Genomic DNA, 25937 nt, shown 5'->3' on the forward strand with positions numbered 1-25937 from the left:
GTAGATTTTTTTCGTCAGATTTTGAACAAATTTGGTGCTGCCTATTCTGTGCAATATATTTATGTCCCAAAAAATCTTCCTCTGATTTACGTAAACGTGTGGAACTTTCGTAATACAGCGGTTTTGTTCGAAATTATATACGTATTCTACAGCAGTATTGATATACGGGACGCGATACTTAAATACGGTGACAGCCCCGTATATACGGGACGTATGGCAACCCTACATATAACGCAGGATTTTTTTACTTATTTAATAATTATTAAAGACTGAAATCCCATCATTCATTAAACAAAACAGGTTCAAAAACAAGGCCCGAGTTTTTAATACCGTATTTCTGCAATGAATAAAACACTGCAAAAAACGACAGATGCTATGTTCAAATTGTTGTATAGTTCCCAATTTTTTCAATTTAAGTCGTCTTGCTTAGACAATAAAGCTTTAAATGCATTGTAACGGGCATTTGAAAGAGTAGTCTTATAGACACCTGGCAGGATATAGTGCAGATGTATCTTAATAATATACTTGAAAATAAATGAGAATTATTAAAACAATTATTAATAATATTTTTTTTAAATTAACTATGCCATTTAGTTTCCTTGAACGTACTTACCGATACCCCGGAGTTAACGGAATACAATAAAAAAAACGGTGTATAAGTTTGAGGTTTCTAGAACATTATCTTCGCAAAGTCGCGAATTATGTACATTAACTGACACAACCGTTATTACTGAATAACTTTGAGTTTCAATTCCTTCACATCCTAATTAAAGCTTTCTTTTATCTAGGCAAAGCAAAATAGACTCACCACCATAATAATAAGGTTCATTTAACTTTTAACTTATCTTAAGAGCCTCAATTGTTCTGCCAAAAAGTTGTAGGGTTCATTTGCGCTCATTGCAATTTCAACTTAAAGCATATTCGAATACAGTTCAATTTTAAATGCGTAAGTAATGTTTTTGCTAGTATTTTTTACTGGTCTGCTATTTTAATCTATAATCTATAAGGTCGATAGCCTTAGTTTTTACTATGGCTTTAATCACACTCAGGTATGATTTTTTTTTCGAAGTCAATAAGCCGAAGTTACAATACAGCTTTAGTTTGACTGTAGACAAAGTGAACCGGTTCCTTCAATTGCCTTAGGCATCGTCCTAATACAACGCAACTACGCGATTATCACAAATTCGCGCGAATTTTACTAACGCGAACGCAATCAAACATTTTTTTTAAATTTATTTGAATCAAAAGAAGATTACAAAAAGCCTTAAACTACTAATCTACCAAACTGCAGTACAGTTATTTCGCAGAAAAAACTAAATATATCCTCCATCAACTAGTAGGTATAATAAATATTAATAATTATAGCCGCTTTTGCATACGTATGTATATTAAAACCTTGGTATATTAAAACTTAAACTTCCGAGTGGTTATCAAATACTGTTATTAATCACAGATCATTGTATTATGTAATTCAAGCTAACATTAACATTGTAAATTTAACCGTTAGGTTTAAGCTAGTTATGGAACTCGAGTGTCCTAATTGGTCGCGCGATTGTCAATTAGGACACCTGTTCGAGTTCAATATGTTCGCGCGTTCGCGCGAGTAAAATTCGCGCGAATTTGCGATAATCGCGTAGTCGCGTTGTATTAGGACGACGTCTGAGGCACTTACTGTTTTAAGCTACTGATACTATATTATGTATTCATTTCTCATGCTCTGATAACGTCAATACAGTCTTGCATACCTACAGGTACACTAGACTTTTCTGACATTCTATAAAGAGAAAAGTGTTCCAAGTTTTATATTTCCATTCCTTTTTTTTATTGAGAAAACCAACAGCGAGACTGCGTTATTATCTTATGCTAGTTTTCACAATAGTATTTACAGGTTTTCCTGTGTAACTTGTATTAAATAAATAAATAAAATAAATATTATAGGACATTATTACACAAATTGACTAAGTCCCACAGTAAGCTCAATAAGGCTTGTGTTGAGGGTACTCAGACAACGATATACATATATAATATATAAATATTTATAAATATGTACTTAAATACATAGAAAACACCCATGACTCAGGCACAAATATCAATACTCATCACACGAATAAATGCCCTTACCAGGATTTGAACCCGGGACCATCAGCTTCGTAGGCAGAGTCACTACCCACTAGGCTAAACCAGTGTATTGTATACAAACATCAAACGGACTATTGTCTAGTAAATAATATAAGTTAATCTAAGGAAGTTACCTTGTATGCAGAGAGATATATATATATATATATATATGTTAGGAACATTTTGCGATTGGTGAGATTTGGAATAACAAATAATAATATCTTATACCTTTAAACGAGCAATTCTTGTATATATATATATATATATATATTTCTGTGATCTCGGAAACGGCTCTAACGATTTCGCTGAAATTTGGTATATGGGGGTTTTTGGGGGTATACAATCTATCTAGATTAGTCTTATGTTTGGGTAAACGCGTGTTTTCGAGTTTTCATGCGTTTTTCTTTCGACGCACAATATGGTCGCTAATTTCGTGTGGTCGGCCACTGTCCGTCTGGTCCAGCGGGTAAGACGCGGACTGGTAAGGAGTTATGTAAATACGAACAATCCTTGTGAGTACATTATTTTCGTATTCCGTTACTATTTTTCATAGACTTTATATGGCGGCAACGGAATGGAACAATTGACAAATGTATGGACATTTTGGGACAGTTTCTTTCTCCTATTACGATCGGAAATGCTCATGATTCTGTGTAAAAATAACACAAAAATACCCATTTTTGAAAAATGTTAAAAAACTTCAAACAGAAGCTTCATTTTTAACCGACTTCAATATTGAAAGAAGTGATTTTACTAATAAGCCTTAGGCCAATCATACAGTCGTCTAAAAATATCGACACGGACAAAGTGCCAAAAATATGTATCCACGACCTTATTCCCTATATATTCTATTGCCCTGTCATTTTTATTTATTTGTGTTTGTATCCTTTTATTTTAATCGAACGTAGATCAAGTAAATAATTTTTAATTTAATTTAATTTAATTTCAACTGTTTGTGAGTATTTTATTGCTGACATGTAAAATTGTATATTTTACCAATAAAAGAGTATGAGTATTAAGGTAGTGTATACATATTTTTGGCACTTTGTCCGCATCGATATTTTTAGACGTGGCTGTCAATCGTTTCTCTTGTTTCTTCCGAACGTGTACCTATGCTACGTAACCAATATCGTAGTCTTATCTCGTTATAAAATACCAGAGCAACAAGAGCATTATGTCTGTCTGTCCATTGTGCATGGAACAGTTAACCGTTATTACGAGTGAACCCGATGACTTGATCGCCCGAGGGTCGACGCGGGTGGTCCCAAGAGGAACATTTGTACCTTGAAATACCAATAAAAGTATGGAAGGTGGAGGTAAGGAATGGAATCTCCATGTACCAAAAAAGTGTCATCTAAACACCTTTAATAGGTGGCGCTAAAATACCTAGAATACTTGAAAAAAAAATCAAATCATAGACAGCGCACTTCACTCCGTCAATAACGCCTAGGTTCGTAGCTACTCTAGCGCTACTCTGGAGAGATTTGGAACTATTATTTATAGCTGACAACTGGATACTTGCATCAGTTCTGCCTATGGAGATTTTGCTAATGGAAATATAGTTTGCGAATTCGGATCCCTTTGTTTGACATAATTATTGAAAGTCCTAATGTAATGATTGTCAGATTATCATTAGTCATAACTCTGAAACTGTTTACTTCTCAAGATATTCGTAAGGTTATCCTGATAGGTTAGGTTCGGTTTGTTTTATGACAATCCTGAAAAGTAACGCGTTTCTGAGAAAAAAAAATAATGAGTACCGAAATTGCGGAAAAACCAATTTCGGAAACAATAGACACATCCCCTGACGCCCTAGAACCAAAATGGTCGCGTACTGTGCGGTTTAAAAGGAATTTCCTCCCGCGAACGCTTCGGCTGTGGAATGAGCTTCCTGCCGAGGTTTTCCCGAGGGGCTACAGTATGGGGTTCTTCGAAAAAGGATTGTACAGGTTTTTAAAAGGTCGGCAACGCGCATGTAATACCTCTGGTGTTGCAGGCGTCCATAGGCTACGGTGACTGCTTACCATCAGGCGGGCCGTATGCTTGTTTGCCACCGACACGGTATTTAAAAAAAAAGACACCCTTGGGAATTCTATTAATTATTAATATTTTTTATTAGCACGAAAGGTACATTGCTAGTTCATATTCAATAGCAAATGTTGACATTTTACAAATTAGCTGCCTATCAAGCTACCACCAATTGAACGATGCTTACACTTCCTAGAAAAAATACCAGGTGTACAAATATATAGTTAACCAACAATTTATAAACCTTATCTCTATTGCCATAAGGCTAATAATCGATCAGTTATCGTGTCATTGTTGCATTACATATAGCATCTGCCGCTTCCCCTCATCTCGTTCAGTGGGGTCGGACCCCTGCTAACTTACAGATTGACTGAATGACGACCTTATGTGATTGCAATTAGGTTTACGTATTGGCAGTGGACGGTGCAAAATAGTTCATCTTGTAACTATGATCAGACGTCAGTCTCACTTCGCGTTTTACCGTTAAGCCCTAAGAACTTGAACGCCATATTCGATACGTCGGTGGCAGATCGCAAGATCAGGCAGATCGTAATGTTCCTGTGTAATGTTTTGACGACAGTCACAATAGATATTAGGTAGAAGCAACCGAACGATAGGTTCGTTCGGTTGCTTCAGATGCCCGAAGGGCAAACTATGCGCGGGACTCCGTCGACTCAGGGAAAGAGAAAGATTTTCACGCTTCACGATATGCGTAGGAATTTCACGATCTGCCTGAACTTACGAACGGCCGCTGATAGATACATTGCTAGCTGCAGAGTACCTACAATAAATTCAGTCGATCGACCAAATATCGAAATGTTACGAAATCGCATGCGAGTTCTTGTTCCGTTTAGCTTTAAGGAAACCAAGAGACATGATAGCCGCGAAGGAAGATATGGCCCTCGCGCGTGTTTTACCTTTTATCTCTTACTTTGAAAATATACTTCTGTTTAAAATTTTGCTCGTCAGGTACTTCGGCTATACCTGGAATGTCCCAAGGGTTTTATTTCCATTCCGTTACCATTTTTCATTTATGATATAAAAGTGTTGAGACACTTTTTTTCTTCAAATAGAATCGAAAGAGCTCGTGATTAGGGTAGGAATGACATAAAAAAAATCCAATTTGAATAGTTTTTCAATCAACTTTTACCTAATAAAATTGTCCAGTTGGTGACAAACATTATACATTCCCACGAGATTGTTTTTATGTCGCATTTCTATATATAATATCGTTTTCGATTTACCGCTTTTTACGGCAATAATAAACTATTGTGTGACTTTATACGATTATTAAACATTTCATGGCGACATTTATCTAGTTATTTTCTTTGAATTGAAAGTTTATATAAGTTTTTACAGTACATATGGTGCTACGTAACCGCACTAGTGCGAAAATTAACATATTATGTTACTGTGTCGAACATTTAAAGGGCCATATGTACTGTAAAACGTTGTACGATACATGTGTGAATAGGCAATTCGCAACTCGTTTCGTATTTGCTATTTTTCGCACTTGTATCGTAATGTACTATTAGCAAAATTTTCATTTCTGGTACAAGCTTTTATCGCTGACTGTACTTTTCTTAGCACAGGAAACTAACTCATCGAGATAATTCAAAAACCCCAAACACAATTAGGTTGCGTTGTTTTATCACAGAGTTCCTATGTCCACCTCTTGTCTCCATCATCAGATCAGCTCGATGGTACCATAATATTGCATTGTCACCCGACTTACATATGTATGCAAATTTTCAGCTCAATCGGAAACCGGGAAGTGGATCAAATTTGACTTGCAAGATTTGATTACAAACAGACAACGGTCAGGTGAAAGTAAATAAAAGTTTGTAAAAATACTAAAAATTGTTTTCGTGGTACTGTCAGCGCCACCTATAATCAGTTCTGCAAAACTATATGCACAAAAAAGTGTAAGTTAAAACGCATTACGAATATTAAAATTTCGAGATTATTAGAAATCGTAAAAAGTAGAATGACCCATCCGCGTTACTTTACTAAAACCTTGTGTTTTATTAGAAATAAATGTTGGAGGAAGAGCATTGGTTTGTTATAAACAACTTGAAACTTTTGGAGTCCAATTATTTTGAATAAATCTTTGGGGCGAAATGGTAACGCAGTGGTAATATTAACATAATTGAAGAAAAAAAATTTTTTTTATCAAATGTTATGTATTACACTTTAAGTTAATTGTATTTGAAAATGAGTGTAATTTTCTAATAAGTTACCTGATTTTTTTGTGTTAGAAATTGGTTTCAATTTGCAAAGGGCTGGGTTTTCGGCATTAAAAAGTATTTTGGCCCAATTACAATACAAAATACTCTTTATTACACACCTCAATACAGAAACAATACAAATAATACACCACATTAAGAAGAGGTAAGAAAAGGACAACCTTTAGGTAGCAATTACTTAGGTATACGGAATTTTTGGAGTTTACTGAGCCACCAGTACCCCTAGTATAAAATTCGATAGCGTGACGTGACGTTCGCGTTTGCGTTTAGTCTCATTTTGTATAGGAGTTTCCAAAACGTCCCGCTTGCCGCGCTGTTTATAAATCCCAAACAAAATGAGACTCAACGCAAACGCGTACGTCACGTCACGCTATCGAATAAATTCAGGTTCAGTTGACTTCTAAATAAAAACTATACATTCGTGTACATATCTTCAGCGATCAATTGATCCGATAAGTGTGGTATGCAGTCAATTACCAGCAAGTGGCCATTGACCCCTGATCTGTCGTGAACGGCCGTTTATGATCAATGCATGCATGAGGCCATTTGCAATTGGAGATAGCCATTTCGAAGTTAAGATATGACAGTCGCATAGAGGAGTTTAAAATAGAACTTTTGTTTCCTATTTTGTTGTCTCAATTTTCTTTCGTGCCATTTTTATTTTGTTATTGTAATAATGTATGTTTCTTGTTATAATTATTCAATCTTTATAATGTATGTTTTTGCAGCTGTATCTATCTTCTTCTTCTTCCTCCTGCCCTTATCCCACGTTATGTGGGGTCGGCACAACATGTTCTTCTCTTCCATTCTCCTCTATCTTTCGTCACCTCAGCACTCACTCCTTTCTTTCTCATATCCTCTTTCACACAATCCAGCCATCGTTTTTTGGGTCTACCATCCGCTCTCCGTCCATCAACATTCATTCCTAACATTCTTTTTCCTATATGGCATTCATCCCTCCTCATTAAATGACCATACCACGCTAACCTACCACTCCTTATCTTCTCCACTACCGGTGCTACTTTCAAACTTCCCATCTATCTATCTGTCTGTTAATATCATACGACTCTTTTTCTCTGTTTAACGTGAGACATTCGGTTCTTATCTGTATGGCTGGTTTGATTAGTTGGGTTTTAATTACTTATATAAGGATTCAAGTCTTGGAGACCCTTTACGTCTCTAAGGATAATTTGATGATCGTTTTTTTATTATATATATTTTAGCTCGGACACTGAGACTTTTACATCTCTAAAGAATTTTAGTATTTGTCTGTTTGTTTTTTTTTTTGTAATTCGACATTTAGAGATAGTATACATCTCTAATAAAATATCCAATATTTCATTGTATTTTGTAATATTTGATTATTTTTATTGCTTTTAATTTATTTGCTGAATCAATATTTTAATTTTTAAAGAACATATGACAGTTCCCTATAGTCTCTTTTGTTTGGGCTTATTAGTTCGAAAAATAATTGATGAGATGATGAAGTATAATTTTACCGTATTTTACAAGCTTTTATGACAGTTGTCTGTTTGTAATCAAATCTTGCAAGTTAAATTTGATCCGCTTCCCGGTTTCCGATTGAGCTGAAAATTTGCATATATATGACAGTCGGGCGACAATGCAATATTATGGTACCATCGAGTTGATCTGATGATGGAGACAAGAGGTGGACATAGGAACCCTGTGATAAAACAACGCTACCTAATTGTGTTTGGGGTTTTTAGAATTTGCTCGATGAGTATTAGTTGCCTGTGGAAAGAAAAGTACAGTCAGCGATAAAAGCTTGTACCAAAAATGATTTTTTTGCCAAAAACTTATTAATTACTTAAATGTTACATTTCTATATAAAGTTAATACTTAATGAGCTAATTTTTAGTGACAACTACTCCATATAAAATTGAACTGTAACGATCTTCTTCCTCGCGTTGTTGCCACGGCTCATTGGAGCCTGGGATCCGCTTGGCAACTAATCCCTAGAATTGGCATAGGCACTAGTTTTTTCGAAAGCGACTGCTATCTGAACTTCCAACCTTGAGGGTAAACTAGGCCTTATTGGGATAAGTCCGGTTTCCTCACGATTTTTTCCTTCACCGAAAAGCGACTGGTGAACATTAAATGATACTTCGTACGTAAGTCCCGAAAAACTGCGGTACGGGCCGGGGTTTGAACCCGCGACCGCGGGATTGCAAGTCGGACACTTACCGCTAGACCACCAGCGCTTTTCTTTCACCATCATTATGCATAAAAAATAAGGAATCTGTAACTGTTCTTATCCCTAAAACATTTGTGACAGAATTTATGACCTAAGTAAAAAACACGGTTTCGGCTCATTACCTATAACCTCCTTACTTTATTTTCAGGAGCACAAGATGTACGCACTCCGCTACTTCGGCTGCGAGCTCCTCTGCCTCATCAACATCCTCGTGCAGATGTGGCTGATGGACAGCTTCCTGGGCGGAGAGTTCTTCAACTACGGCACCAGGGTACTTGGCTACAGTGACGTGCCGCAAGAGTTGAGGTAACCTGGTATACCTTTTTTTATACTACATCGGTGGCAAACAAGCATACGGCACGCCTGATGGTAAGCAGTCTCCGTTACCTATGTACGTCTGCAACTCCAGAGGAGTTACATGCGCGTTGCTGACCCTAACAACCCTCCCTCCCCTCGTTGAGCTCTGGCAACCTTTTAGTTGCCATTTATTTTCGTTTCATTAACGTCATCGCCAAAGACACAAAATAAAAAATAAACAGAAGGTCCGTTCTCGCCGTTCTTGAAAATACGTACCTAAACTTGCCCGACTCACTAGGGTTGCTTCTGTATTAATTTCGAATTATAAAAAGGAGTAGGTAATATAACATACATCGATTCGTTTATACATACATCTTATCATGTTTACATTCCTTAGAGACTGCATTTTGACGTACATGACAGTAGGTACCTACGTAGCAGCGGGGACGTCAAGTGAGCACATACATCTCCAGATTTAATGTATTTTTAACCATAGAGACTATACATCTCTATTGTATTGTAGTAATTATTTATTTTAAGATTATTATAATGTAATGTTTACCCAGGTATTGGCTGTTGTATTTATAAATGTTGTTATGTATTTTTCATGTCACTATATGATGTTACTATAAATGTTGTATCGACTTGTAAAAGATCCCTTGAGGCCTACTTGCAGAATAATTTTTTGAATTTTGAGCAACGCGCGCACAGCCCGACTAAGCTCTGCCCGAGAGTGCCCGAGAACGCCTGTAAATGTAACGTCTGTGTGCGTAAATGTCAAGTCTGTGTGCGTGCGGCGAAAATGGCACTTTGTACTGAGCGGACTCTGCTCCAGCGCGTGCCACCGCTATTTACTTTGTGCCAAAGACGTCAACTGACGCGCGCTACAGCCCAATATAAACCTTAATGCATTCCGACAAGGTTCACAATGACGCAACACACACGATAGGCATGGCGTTCAAAGCGTATATTTCTTCGATTTAATTATATGTACAGTCATGAAAATATCGATACGAAGAAAGTGCCAAAAATATGTATACACGACTTTATTGCCCATATATTAACGTAGTGTATACATGTTTTTCGTACCGATATTTTCAGACGTCTTTTTTTTTTTTTTCACTTATTTTATTCATCCGGACTACTGAACCCTAAGAAAAGGTAAAAAAATCGCTCGAGAAAGTTATAGCATTGAAACTTTGATTTTTCTTCACACTACGTAACATATCTGTGTACTTAATGTATGTTTTCATATGTTACTCGTATTTATTATTAATTTGTGTTTGAATAGCGATAAAAAGTTTTTAATATTAAGTTTTTGCATTGCGAATTAGGTATGCTGCCAGCTTACGAATTTATTTTCGAAATTGATTTCATACACTATTAATTTTATTTTAACATATTTTGTCGTGCGGTCACGTCTGAAAATATCGATACGAAAAAAGTTCCAAATATATGTATATATATACACGGCTTTATTGCCCATACATTAAGGTAGTGTATACATATTTTTGGCACTTTTTTCGGATCGATATTTTCAGATTTGACTACGTATGGTTCGTGTCATCCACGATGACGCGTAGATTTACCAAATCTAGCCTTTGATTACATGAAAATACGATTCAAGGCACACGTCGTCGTAAACGACACGATTTATACGTACGTATATTATTGGCAATGGCGATTTCATGGTCAAATGTGGTTATTTTAAATGTTGATATAATAAATAATAATAAATTATAAATATTATAGGACGTTATTACACAAATTGACGAAGTCCCACAGTAAGCTCAATAAGGCTTGTGTTGAGGGTACTTAGACAACGATATATATAATATATAAATATTTATAAATACTTAAATACATAGAAAACACCCATGACTCAGGAACAAATATCCATGCTCATCACACGAATAAATGCCCTTACCAGGATTTGAACCCGGGACCATCAGCTTCGTATATATCGTCTCCATTATACAGGGTGACCTTAGCCATTGGACAGAAGTCGTGGCGTGCGGGGCAGGGCATGTACTGACTTTATGTCAAGTCAATGGGGGCTAAAAGGCTAATTACAAGTTAGACTAATTGCCACAGCGAAGGTGTTAAGCCATGACAAAAAATGAAATTCTTAGATCACTGAAAACACCACATGTGCCTTTGCTATTATTGCTAATTTATGCTCTTTTTCTAAAAAAATTGCCGACCCCTGCCCTAATCTCATGAATCTCACGAAGTCTGTCGATCCTTCCCTAATCTCATGATATTCATTTCAAAGTTTTCCGGCTCCTGCCCTAATCTCATGAATCTCACGAAGTCTGTCGATCCTTCGCTAGACTCATGATATTCAGTTCTAAGTTTGCCGGCCCTGCCCTAATCTCATGAATCTCACGAAGTCTGTCGATCCTTCCCTAATCTCATGATATTCATTTCAAATTCCAGATTCGATCCAATGATCTACATATTCCCTCGCGTCACAAAATGCACGTTCCACAAATACGGTGCGTCGGGCAGCATACAAACGCACGACAGCCTGTGCGTGCTGCCATTGAACATAGTCAATGAAAAGACTTACGTGTTCCTGTGGTTCTGGTACGTCGCGCTCGCGACCCTGCTCTCTATGCTGCTTGTGTACAGGTAAATTATCCGTCCATAGCAACCCAACTTCGCATGACACCTAATTCATATTCACATAGCAAAACAGTCAATACACGTAAACAGCCTGTGCGTGCTGCCGTTGAACATAGTCAATGAAAAGACTTACGTGTTCCTGTGGTTGTGGTACGTCGCGCTCGCGACCCTGCTCTCTATGCTGCTTGTGTACAGGTAAATTATACGTCCATAGCAACCCAACTTCGCATAACACCTAATTCATATTCACATAGCAAAACAGTCAATACACGTAAACAGCCTGTGCGTGCTGCCGTTGAACATAGTCAATGAAAAGACTTACGTGTTCCTGTGGTTCTGGTACGTCGCGCTCGCGACCCTGCTGTCTATGCTGCTTGTGTACAGGTAAATTATCCGTCCATAGCAACCCAACTTCGCATAACACCTAATTCATATTCACATAGCAAAACAGTCAATACACGTAAACAGCCTGTGCGTGCTGCCGTTGAACATAATCAATGAAAAGACTTACGTGTTCCTGTGGTTCTGGTACGTCGCGCTCGCGACCCTGCTCTCTATGCTGCTTGTGTACAGGTAAATTATACGTCCATAGCAACCCAACTTCGCATAACACCTAATTCATATTCACATAGCAAAACAGTCAATACACGTAAACAGCCTGTGCGTGCTGCCGCTCAACATAGTCAACGAAAAGACTTACGTGTTCCTGTAGTTCTGGTACGTTGCGCTCGCGACCCTGCTGTCTATGCTGCTTCTGTACAGGTAAATTATCGATCCATAGAAACCCAACTTCGCATAACACCTAATTCATATTCACATAGCAAAACAGTCAATACACGTAAACAGCCTGTGCGTGCTGCCGTTGAACATAGTCAATGAAAAGACTTACGTGTTCCTGTGGTTCTGGTACGTCGCGCTCGCCACCCCATGCTGCTTGTGTACAGGTAAACTGCTTATTTTAAATCGAACTAAAATAAATATTGAAGTATGTCTAAAGGTCAAAAATGACCTCACGTATTGTGCCTCGACTCAACTGTACCAAAACTGTACTGCACGCAGTTTGACGTTTGACAACGTCAAATTTTATGATGCCATGCCATGGTAATACCGGTATTACCGCGATTGCCGAGCAAGAGGTTTGACAAATAAAAAAATATTTTGGGCAATTAATAGGGTAAGGTAAAAGTACTAGTGCTCGACGCTGCACTAGTACTCGACATGGGCACTTTATGTCAAAGTGACAAGGATTAAGTTCGAATACAGAAAAATCTTCGTTGTTCAAATTTGACCTATATTTCCATGAAATAAAGTGCCCATGTCGGTGACTAGTGCAGCGTCGAGCACTAGTACTTCTTCCTTATGTTACTACTAGTCGAATCAGTTTCTTTGTTTCCAACTGTCAAAACGATTTGCTACTATGTATGGAAGGTAGAGGCAAGCAACAAAATCTCCATATACCAAAAAGTATCCGACAAAAAGCCATAAATAGGTGGCACTACAATACCTAGAATATTTGAGAAAAAAATCTAATCATAGACAGCGCACTTCACTCCGTCAATAACGCCTAGGTTCTTAGCTACTCTAGCGCTACTCTGGAGAGATTTGGAACTATTATTTATAGCTGACAGCTGGACACTTTTGCAACAATTCTGCCTAAGGAGTTTCCATACTACTATGGAATCATGTCATGGTCAAATTTACCTACTCTTTATATTTCTAAACAATTTATAAAATAGAAATTGTGTCTAAAAAATAGCTTCTGTTAGAGTACTTGCTAACTCTAACATTTACTTGATAGATATCTTGATAGTAATGTGAAACACGAAAGACGAATTCTTGTGATAAACTTGCTTTATTATAACTTGATAGGTGTGCACACTTATATAATAGCGAACCTGAATATTTAGTGAATGAATAGGTACTTATTGACTAATTACAACACTTTTATATAAACTAAATGCTGATGAGGCAAATGATAAATACGATGCATGTGCAATTTACTTGTAAATATTCCGGGGGACGGTTGAGACGAGAGAAAGATGCTGCGTAAAACTTGATATACATTATTTAAATTTAATTAAAACTAACTACTTTAAATGAAGGGGATGTTGCTTTATCTACTCGCGAAAGATTTGTCGTCTCGCTGTGATCTTCGTTGCTGCGTTGACGAGTCTCGCTGACTACGGCGAAGCGCGGAGACGCCCGGGGCTGGAGCGGCGTGGCGGCTGGTGGCTCCTCGACGATTGCTCGGGACGACGTTGACGGCACTCTCCATTGAACTCTTCTTATTATGATAATCAATGCCGTAGTTCCGATTACTCCTAAGATCACGTATATCATAGCGTAGTGATGAATATCGTGATATGATATGCTCTCGGAGTTAACCAAGCAGTTGTTCTTCAACTGCTTAATTTTTTCTCCGAGGTTGTCAGCTTCTCTTTGTAAATCTTCAGTTCCGTTCTTGCGCTGGAGGTGAGGTATGGTGCTGTTGATGACGTGATTTATCGGTGCCATAACTGGGTTGTATAAATCTGGTTTCATTTTAATTCCGGACCATTGAGGTTTATGCAGGAACACAGAGAAATTATCGGTCTTAATAATGCAGCCGTGACCTACATTTATAAGCCCGGCATTCGTCAGCTGGTATGCAGTTACTTGATCCGCACACAATGTTCGAACTTGACACTGTTCACAACAAAAGTAGATATAGGTATTTAGTGCATTGCTCTCTATCTGGAAATGACTGGTCATTTATGCATGTTTTTGTGGCAAACTTACATCCTGACTCACAAAAACTGTTGTCGCCTTTCAGTTGATAGACTGGTTTCTTGATGTAGCAAAAATAAGAGTCTGATGAGGTTATACATGCTCTAATGTCATTTTCTGAGATAGAAATATACATATCTTTTTTCATGTTTATCGAAACATAATCCGATATTCATAAACATCTCTGCTAACGAGAGGCAGCCTTATCTCGAAAATAAGGACGTCTTCCATCATCCTTGTCTTTACTTGTATTTAAGTTGTCGATTGGCAGGGAAACATCTCTGGGGGTGCTTGCTATGGTGCTTAACTCATTAATAAGTTGTTCCGGAGTTAACATGTGTAAGTTAAAACGTCCTTGATGTATATCGGTAATGGTGTCTAATAACATGTCTTGCATTCCTTTTAGATTGTGGAGCATATTACTTGCTATAGTGGCTCCTAAGTTGAAGTCGTTGATAATGTTGTTAGTTTAGAAACTACTGCAAAATCTTTTTTATATTGTTCGGCGAACCTTTCATCCAATACGCCGAATAGGCTGTTAGCGACGTAACCGACACAGTCGACAAGGCCGCGTCGGGTTCCTAGTACTCGTAGTGAGGTTTGTCGCGTGCTCGAATGCTGACTGAGCAACAGGTGGTTATAGTACTCGAGTTCTGAGAATCCATGACGCAGTTGTAGTATTATTATGTCAGAGTGGACTTGTGTTTTGATTGTTTCGCAGGTATCTTTTAAGAATCGGGAGTATTTTTGTAAGGCGTTCGTTGCGTCCCAATAAGGATCCATGTTATAATAGACAACTAGTTTCCATTCATCTCGAATTAACACCATGTCTGCTAATTTATCGAAGTATAGCCCCTGTGTTTCACGAAATTGTATTATGTTGACATCGCACTGACCGGTTGAGAGGTATTAAAATAATAATAACAGTGCTGCGAACGTTGATGACAGTGTAAACCTGGCCTTGTTTGCCTTTAGTTTTTGAGGATTTCTTGTTGAGTTTTGCTTTTCGAGTTCTTTGTCATGTAGCGGCCTCTTCTGATGCATTTTAGGTAGGTCATCTTCGGGGTGTTTCAATAAAATAGAGAGCTTGAGTACTGGACGCTTTAATATGCCGTTTTTTCGTTTTAAGGGTCACAACCCTTACATATCCGTCTTGTCCCGGATGTAGCTCTATAACTCTGCCCATTGCCCATTTGCCTGGTGGCAGGTTATCATCATGAATGAGCACAACGTCGTTAAGGCTGATGTTGGCTAAAAGTTTTTTCCATTTACTTCTAGAGTTTAATAGTGCTAGGTATCACGCAAAATAGGCACAAGTCGTCGAGTTGCGGAAAAATCGCCCGAATACAATACAATACAATAGTGCTAGGTACTCAGAAAGCTATCTTTTCCATAAGTCTTGAAATATTTTCTGAGTGAGTTGCCATCTTGTACGCAAGTCTCTTTCTGTCTCTATCAATGTTAGAGTTGGACCGCTGCTTAGAAAGTGAGAAGGGGTCAAATAGTTGATGTCATCAGGGTCTTGTGATATAGCGCACAGTGGTCTTGAGTTAGTTGGTATTCTTGTAACATTTCTTTTGGCGAATCTCTCCAGATAATCTTCTGCAGACTCTGATCTTCTTGATGTACCCATATCTGCCGAAACATTTTCTCGACGTCGGCGATCTAAGCTACACGGTACTGTCTCCATTTTAAGATTAGCGATAAATATTATATATTTGTCGCTAATCTTAAATTTATGATTTTTTGTCGGACACTTTTCGGTATATGGAGATTCTGTTCCTTGCCTCTACCTTGACTATCCCCATTTGAACACCTTACGTAATGAATGGACACCCGCTTATTTCATTTTAACATCTTCCGCAGACTGATAATACTGTTCGTGCCATCTATCCGGCCGCGGCTCCTGCACGCTCGCTCGCGTTCGATAGCGATGGAAACCGCCGCCGCGGTCAGCAGACGCTCCGACGTCGGCGATTGGTGGCTGCTGTACATGCTGGCGAGGAACATGGATCCGATCATATACAGGTAAAGGCTCCTGTGTAGCTGCAGAGTACACTTTGTATAACTGCAAGGTACACCTCATATAACCAGCGGCGCGCACTCTGTCACGCAGAAATTCGCCGCTCCCTCGAGCAATGACACTTCTTAATGCGCTTCTGACGTCAGCACCTGATTGTGATTTGTGGTGTATAATACTACTACTGTTATGTGATGCTGATGTGTTGTTATTCTCTGTCCTTCCTATGGATCTTGTACCTACTTTTCTATTATGTTTTTCTTGGAATGATATATTTTGTTAGTTTAAGTTTCCCGGCGTATTGGTATTTTGATGCTGTAATGTCGGGTAACTATAATTGCGCTAAATAAATAAATAACTGCATGGTACACTTTGTATATATTTTTTTATTCACTATTAATAAGCCACTATTGAAAACCTCTAGGGTTTATATAATAGTTGGCGAGATGGCCTATCCGTTTTTTTCTTATTACTATTTTTACATACTTTAAGCTGTTATTGTATCTATCATTTAAATATCGATAGATACAATATTTTTTTTATTGCGAGGTACGCCCTGTAAAACTACAATACCTTGTATAACTACGTGATACACTTGATGACATGTTTACATGTATTTATAGATGCAATGAACCTACACATACTATTTTATATATGTAAGACATTCATATGTTGATTGTAAGTCAAAATATTCTTTTTTTTTCTAGGGAATTCATAGCGGAGTTCTCAAAACGGCTCAGTGAGAAGCCCTCCTCGCGTGCGTGACAACCAGCCACCCCCTCCGTCTCCTTCGTAGGCGTGTGACGCGCCCGTACCCGCTCTGAGTCTGGGGTACACCTTGTATAACTTCGAGGTACACCCTGAATAAATGGGTACAACCTGTATTACATGTTTGAAGTTTAATACACCTTGTATAATTGCAAGGTACGATATGTATAACTTGTCCAAAGTCCCAATGTACACCTTTTAAATCTAGGTTTGCTGTGTTACCTACAGTATAGAGTAAAAATATAAAAAATAAATCTGTTAAAAGGATAGTGGACAACCGCTTCTTCCTATAAACGAAGTCCACATTTTCGTTCTTGGATATTGACATTATGGAAACTATTTCTACACAATTTATTATATATTGACCATAGCTATTTCTATACAATTTTTACCTTTGTATAACATATTTTTAGTTCAAAATAAACCATGAAAATGTTCGCTAAAGTTTAAGGTACTGTGTATCTGGCTAATAGGGTACAAACAAACTGTATAACTTCTCCACTTTCTCCAGTTCAGGACCCTGTGTAACTTTTTGCCTAGTTTGCAAGACATTTGAAATCATAGTTTGTTTTGCCGTGTTCATTTTTAAGTAACCAGGACTTTGAAAACTAAGTAATACTCTTAAACATAAGGTTAGTTTTTTAATTGTGACAGTGTCCTTTTCGACTCAAATTATTTAAATTTTATAAACTGTGACGAAGATGCTTTCACTGTGGAATAAATTAAATATATGATAAACTTTTAAACCCTATTTGCTTGAGGCCTGCATTATTTAAAATAACGAGAAATCTTAAACTTGTACTCGCAATTAAATCAGTAATTTTACTTTAATGTAGTTTTTAACATTGTTTATTGACATTGTTAGTAAAATATCAAACTAACTAATGAATGTAGGCAAGTTATTGTTTGTCCTTGTGTTTTTCAGAAATACAAAACCCGTATGATGAAAACAGGTATTTTTATACAATAAGCGGTAAATTGGACTTTGGATAGCGTTATACCGTTCGATTTTTGGTGCAAATTATATTAACAGGCAAAACACCTGCTGCAATTAGCAACTTTTTAGACATTTTTAAAGTATACAAGCTCAATTTTATTCCGGGATTTTTCATGTAGTTTTAGTTAAGATGTTTTTTTATATATAAGCCATAGACTGCATAAATCTATGACTTATATGGGGAAGTAAGCTGGATTTTTACGCGACTAAGGCTTATTTCTAGGTATGTCTGTCTAGGTAAGCCTAGAATAGCTAAGGGCCTGTATGTGTGTCGAATAAGCCCGTAGAGGGTACAATTGCATTGTTTTGAATGAAAGAGGCCAAAAATGTTAACTTTTATTACCATTTGACATTACGCATTCATATTTTATGAGAAATAGAATCTTTATTCCTTGATTTTTATACATTTTTGGTCACTTTTAAATGCCATTTTTAATTAAAATTGGTTGTACTCTTTATACAAAATATATGGGTGTTTGTGTCACAACTGAAAAGGACTGGAAAGTTCTATATTCCTATAATTTTATATACACGATATAATCTATTAATATATACGTTTAGTGTTGCCAGGAGTGTACAAAATTCATTCAAATTTAGATATGTAGGTTGTTTTTATAATCGATTAGTATAATGTTGACAGGATTAATAATTAAGGCGAGTTATACTGAAGAGAATTATGATTGGTTTAAAAAGTTTTAAGTACTCTACAATTTGGTACTAATTATGCATCAGAGCGTATTCGATGGCCATTTTGACAGCAGATGACATTCCTGTTTTTTTGTAGAAAGTTTAAGAGTAATTAAATCTTAGTTGTTGTTTGATAAAGCGAAGACTATCAATTGTTAAATTCCTAAGTTTGGTTGTGATGTGAGAAACTAAGTATATAAATTTGGTTGTACAACTAATATTACAAGAAAACACACTTCAGCGAATATCTAAATACAGTAAAGATACATATAGGCTGATAATAATATTTTACTATCAAAACAGTATTGAGAAAGAATACTGTCAAGTTCAAGTTCCTCGTTCATTGACTGCATAGTCCTCTTCAGTTCAGCTCGATTAGTTAAGATATTGTAAGTAGGGGGCCGCTCACTGCCGTATATTCGTGATCCCTGCTTACTGAATACTTTAAGAGCAGGTCTGTAAAAAGTTCATTCCAATTTTAGAACTATTTCTATATCTAATAACCCTTTTTATTTTTCCTCTATTCATAAGTAATAAAGTTTAACTTATTGGTGTTTTCTATAGCTTTGCTTCACTCAATACTTTCTCATTTTCTATTATATCATCTTTAAAATAGTTCTCAGATTGTAATGAATGTAAAACTAGACAGAATTTGGAACTATAAGCCTAATATTTAGCTTATACTCGACATTTTATCACTAATTCGGTTGCCATAAGATCGAGTTTTGAATGATACCGCATGGGTAAATAATATTTAGCGTACTATGGATTTTTCTACCAATCTTTGTATTGAGTCTTGACAATAAATGTGATTCCGGTATTTCATAGTGTGATAAAAATGTTAATTAAATTCAAATGTTATACTAATGAAATGTAAATAGACAGTATATGTATGCTAGATTATGAGTAAAGGATTATTTTCAGTTCATGTAGGTATTTTTGTATAAAAATTATTTTCTGTAATACCATTTAAATAGCTTTAAAATTATAATTTGTTATATGACATTTTATCACACTATATCATATCGAACAAGTAATACTATGGACTGAAACATTGATCATAAATTAAGCATAGATCTGACTAAGATCTGTACATCATCAAATCATCAACATCATTTTTCAAATTTAACTCAAAACATTTTACTACAAGCCCTTATTGGGTGGGTATCGTAAAATAAGAATCTCGAATGACTTTTAGATATTGTGTTCATTGAAGTGGCCTATAATGTAAACGTATATTTGTTTACAGTTGGCACGTAATCTAGATGTAAACAATATTGAAAATCAAATTGGAAAAAAATATCAAAATTATAAACTACTTATACAAGTCTTTGTTTACATTGACCACTGATATTGGATACATGAAGAAGAACAACGTTTTCAGCAAAAATCACATTAATCATCAACATTAATTCATTGAAAATTAAGAAACAAAGAAAGGGGTACACTTTATTTAACACTGTTATATAAACTGTACCTCTCACCAGACGCATAACTACACATTTATATCTAGACCGATACACGTATGTAATTGAATTAACTATTAATATAATTATTGTTACACGGAATGTACCAGTTTCATAATAATCATATATTGATTAAATTGTGAAAAAGGCTCCTTTAAGCTAACTTTAAAATATCAGTGACAGTTGTAACTCAACAGTCAGCATCAAAAAGTGACTGGTTAACCCCGTTAATCATGAAATAAATCTTGTCCCTTTCTGACAAACACAAATGTCAAAATGACAGATAAGGACTCAGAGAGGTTCACGATGACGCGCACACGATACGCGTGGCGTTCCAGTTAATCATGCAGAATAAGACATTATGCTGTTATAAATAAGATTGAAAATCATTTGAATCAAGTTAACCTATGTTGGTTTAAAGACGACTAAAATTTTGGGCCTTATATTTGTAGCTGTTAGTTTGTACTCAAATTGAAGTGTTCATTTTGACCCCGTTTTGAGGGTTTTTGATACTTTTACATTATTGTCAATTGTGCGTGTTGTGTGCGTATTTCGTATGTGGTTTGTATTGATATGAGAAATGACAGAAATATGAATGTACATTGGTCAAAACTTAGTGCCTCTGTATCCCTACCACGAGTTTGACACTGACATATTAATGCATCTCCTACTGGCATTGGTGCAAGCGAGATGCACTGCGTTTGAGTTGACGCAGTCGCTAGCGTTTAAGGCCGCGTAAAACTCATGGTGAGGATACTGGTATTTTACGCGTTTTGTCGATTTTACAAACTATCATAAACACAAAGGCTTTTATATTTTTACCTATACAAGGTATTTTAAATGAACACACTCACAAATGTATGGGCAATCGAACAAACTAATTTGTGACCAACCATTGAACGTTTTAGACCTTGTGGGGTCTAACCCGGCGTTAACCGATTAAAACAGGAGTTATCATACTTACCAGTACTATTTGACACTGGGTTAATGATTTAACGGGTTAACCACGGGTTAGTGAGACGGTGCAAGTGGCGCTTAGTGTCATAATAATTTTACTTTTTAAATCAATTTAATGCCAACGTAGTAACGTAGCAATAACTGACCCCCTCTGCATATTTGTTTGGACAGGGGGTCAACAATCTCTGCAGCTGACTGAAAAGGTTTCACAATGGGTCAGAAATCAAGTTGTTCTATAGTACATACAGAAAAGGGGTCAGGGGTTCGGTTAAGAGTCCCCAGCAAGCTCGGCCGAAATTCACCTTCCCATACAAACGGAGTTTAGTTCTCATTTTAAAACTACGTGTTGGATTGTAATGAATATAGCTCCAGTTTATAAAACAAACGACATGGAGCAATAACAAGTTTTGTATGAAAAACTTTAATTCGCTGTATTTTTAACTATGATATATATATATATATATATATATATATATATATATATATATATATATATATATGCTACATAAACTAATTACAGGACTAGATATACCTTATCCTATTGAAAGTACAAAGTTTCAGAGCAATCTAGCAAGTCGTATAAAATGAGAGCGTAACTACGTTTGTATGGAGAATCGAGCTAGCTGCGGATCCTTAACACAGCTGAATAAATATAGCCCAAAACTCTGTTTGTATGGGAAGGTGGAATTCGGCTTACTGTGGACTCTTAAATCGTGCCCCTATTTTTACATTCCTTAAAAGGACTGACTTTATCAGAGCACTCAAGTTATATGAAACTCATTATGAAAGTAGACCGACTTTGCACGTGTATGACTAAATTTGTATGTATGTTTGGACTAAACTTTATTTGTATATTGTGAATTTAGATTACGAATTTTCGCGCTCAACTCTATCTGATGAGGCCAATTTTAAATTTCAGGACATTTTATAGCAATTAATCTTAAATCAAGATTTTCGAGTTTACTCCAAGAACAAACGTTATTCCCAAATTCATATACATCTTAACCTTTTCGCCGCCATAGACTTGATATAAAGTCAGTACATGCCCTGCCCCGCACGCCACTACTTCATATCAAGTCGTGGTTTTGGTCAGGTTTGTATACCTGTAATTTTTGACGTGGCGTTGACACCTTATTACTCCATGGACGTAGCCGCGAAAAGGTACTACTAAAGGTAGGTAGGTTACTAGTTTCAGTACGCAACTACGTTCACACAGAATAAGCGCCATCGACAATAAGGTCCCTTTTCATGGAAACTTAAGGCATAGCTTTTTTGTGTATAAAGTAATTAATAGTGATGATACGGGATTATATTAAAATTTATCAAACAATTGAAAACTATGATATTTCGAATATCGATCGTCCGAGATAGTACTTTCGTTTAGTAGCAAATGCATACACTCATATGTGACATTATCTATGAAAAGGGACCTTATTGTCGGTGGCGCTTACGCCATTATCAACGATGCTCCCATATTATAAACAACGCCGCGTTACGCAGTGCGGCGTAAGCGCCATCGACAATAAGGTCCCTTTTCATAGATAAAGTCACATATTAAGCACTAATCAATATGTAAACAGGCTTAAGGCAAGTCTACGCGCTCGTAGGGGCCTTATCAGATACAAATAAATCATTTACTATCTACAAAATGGAGTTAATTAGATTACCGGTTTCTTTGAGAAAAAATACTTAATTTAAGCTCAGGAATGCACCCTTGAAATTAACGGACTTTAAAAAAACGTAGATCACGTATTTCTTTCTTAAGCAAGAGATAAAATCCTATAAATCCGTTTTAGACTGTCCAAAGACTTAACATGTGATTTTCGTTACATTGCGGTATTTGGTCGTTCGACTGAATCCATCGTGTAACCCTCAGATACAACGGAGCGGCCAAGGTGCTCATAAATATCTGAATACGCCTCCATTGTCAAGGCGCTAGAGAGTATCTGAACACGCAAGATATTTGTGAGCACCTCAGTCGCTCCGATATATCTGATAGCCTGTAGTTACATATCGAATATCGCATGCAAGTTATTGAACCGACTAAATAGGGCTATAGATATCCGTCTTAAGATAACTACGCCGACTTTGGCTAACCAAAGTCTTGCAGTGTCACAATGTCGTTATTCACTTGTCCTGCGGATATCTGCCGCTGGAAATCTGGCCCGATCGATGTGTATTTTTTTAAGGTTGACGTAAGTACCACAAACCGACTCGCATTTATTTTAATATTATTAAGTAGGACATTTATTCGTTATTTAAGGGAATAATAGAATCAATTATTATTTTTATAACATTGAATGGTTTGTTGGTTATTACCTGTCCCAACATTGCCTAACCTAACTACATTGCTATGAAAGCACTAACAAACAATCACAAATATAGGTACATAGTTATTTTTAACATTAAAAAAAGGGTATCCAATCTTGACGTGTATTTTTATTAAATTAATATTTCGCTTTAATATTAACTATTACCAAAGAGTAGTGGATTGTCAAAGTAAATTTTGTAGCCACAGTAAATTTAATGCCATCTTTCGACACATGATTAAAACTTATAGTCATCGTTCGAAAAGATGCCGCCTTAACTTTGGCCTATGCCCGGTATGATGACGCCATTTTATGATATTTAACACAATGAAAGGATACGGATCAAGGTCGAATTGCGTTCTAACCCCCTTATTTATAAACTTGTACTAAAGTTACGATGCCGCTAATAATCGTTTGTCCCTTTCCATCATACCAATACGTCGGAAAGGGACAAACGATTATTAGCGGCATCGTAACTTTAGTACACGCTTATGATTTATGAATAAGGGGGTAAAAGTTTTAATCATGTGTCGAAAGATGGCAGTAAATTTACTGTCTACAAATTTTACTTTGACAATCCACCTCCATTTCAAATTCTATTTGATAATTGTAACATATTTGCTGTGAATTATTTTACGAACGTGTATTTGAATAAAAATATTTGTCAAGGTTGTTTACCCTTTTTCTAATGCAAAAAATACCTGTATATAACGAAGTAACTATAAAAAGCGAAAATCTCTTATTTAAGATGCAAAGTTGGGCTTTGAAGGCAATGTTGAGCCAATTTGCAGTAATTTAATCTTTTGAACGCTTTATGTCATAAACACAAACATCACTCAAACGCCAAGCTCCCGGGCGCAAGCGAGCTAATGTAAACCTTACCCGAAGTGAAGGTTACTTTGACAGCGTCCGTCATGACACCTATAGTTGTCCTTGGCGCTGTGGGCACGACTAGTAACGACGACTTTACGTGTTCTTGGCGTTCAAAAGGTTAATTTACCTTATTCGTCTATGGACGTTTTTGAAGCCAGAGAGAAATAAGCAGCTACTTTGTGGGAGAAATGATATTTTCATTTACAAATGTTGTGTCATTTCATTTGAAATTGTTTGTAAGAAAATAAATAGCACGTATAGACAATGATGTCAGAATTAATTTGATTTTGGGAATTTCATTAATTACGTTTATTAATCTAAACGTAATATTGTAGTCTGTCAAACAACTTTGTCGGTAGAAAAATGCGCGAAATTAAAATTTTCTATGGAAACGAGAACCCTTCACGCCAATTTTTTTTATTTTTTTTTTGTTTTTCTACTGACGGAAATGGCTTGACAGACTATATTTGATTTTGGAATGTACTATATAATTTATATATATCAAAATTGACTTATCTTCCAAGGCATACTTTTTAATAATTTGTTTTTTTTTTAATCTAGCTGACTCTGGTATTATTGATTGTATTTGGAAATTCAAACAGTAATCATTAAGCCCTTATTCATAAACGTGTACTAAAGTTACGATGCCGCTAATCATCGTTTGTCCCTTTCCATCATACCAATACGTCGGAAAGGGACAAATGATGATTAGCGGCATCGTAACTTTAGTACACGTTTATGAATAAGGGGGTATGGAATCTCGTTTATTTATTATATTAATTAGTGTACAATCAAAATTTAATTTGAATTTATTTTTAAAAGAATTTTTATCTACGACTACACTTTTCTCAATGTAAGTAAAGTTAAGTTAAAAGTGAATTATACTATTTTGATTTTTTTACCCATTGTTTTATTCTACCAAACAACCTTTTCACGTGTAGGTAAATATAAACTAAGTTTGTAATTCATAGTTTATTAAAAAATAATAAATTAATAATATGCTTAACAAAACACTTAATATAGTACATTGTGCAACGAGGGGGGGTTAGTGAAATTTTGGATACGAGGGTGGTAATTCCCGACAGCCGCAGGCTGGAGGGAATTAAAGACCCGAGTTTGCAATATTCTTACCCCCGGAGTTACACACAATGTTTTTCATCACACTTGCGAAGAAAAAACTAAATTTTAAGCAAAATAATTCTTAAATACGGTGACATATCAAACATTCGTCCGCCATTTTGTAATTTCTTGGCGTGAGGCATCGAAGGCACAGACCTATTCGGCATTCAGCCACAATTGAAAATTATGTAAAAATATTTTAAACGGCTGTTGAATTAATCAAATTAAATAATTTTAAACATAAACAAAAATATTAGATTATAAACGTCAGTATTTTAAAAGTAAAACTCATTTATGCTACTCAGTTTCTATGAATAACTGACATAATTAAAGAAAGCTGTGACTCCCTAGGGAGTAATACCTTTTTTTCACAATCCATAACTCCCGCGGGAACAAAATAGGCCTTTGTCCTTCAGCACACCTGCATGAAATAAGATCTTTTT

At 36.3% G+C, this 25937-nt stretch overlaps 1 protein-coding gene across 2 annotated transcripts in view; it reads left to right on the forward strand.

Annotated features, from left to right (window-relative positions):
* LOC133529022 (innexin inx1) overlaps positions 1-18984 on the forward strand; it is an 87753-nt gene extending 68769 nt beyond the window's left edge. Inside the window, exons 5-8 of one of the 2 annotated variants that reach the window (XM_061866611.1) lie at positions 8756-8913; positions 11344-11538; positions 16165-16326; positions 17026-18984. In XM_061866611.1, coding sequence (XP_061722595.1) covers positions 8756-8913; positions 11344-11538; positions 16165-16326; positions 17026-17083 — 573 coding nt within the window. In that variant the 3' untranslated portion in view covers positions 17084-18984. Of the gene's footprint in view, positions 1-8755; positions 8914-11343; positions 12106-16164; positions 16327-17025 lie in introns of those variants that run through there. The other variant, XR_009801090.1, reaches the window with a different exon arrangement.
* Positions 18985-25937: the final 6953 nt, after the last annotated feature.

Source organism: Cydia pomonella, chromosome 1 (assembly GCF_033807575.1).
Source record: "Cydia pomonella isolate Wapato2018A chromosome 1, ilCydPomo1, whole genome shotgun sequence".
In the NCBI taxonomy this organism is placed as follows: Eukaryota; Metazoa; Arthropoda; class Insecta; order Lepidoptera; family Tortricidae; genus Cydia; species Cydia pomonella.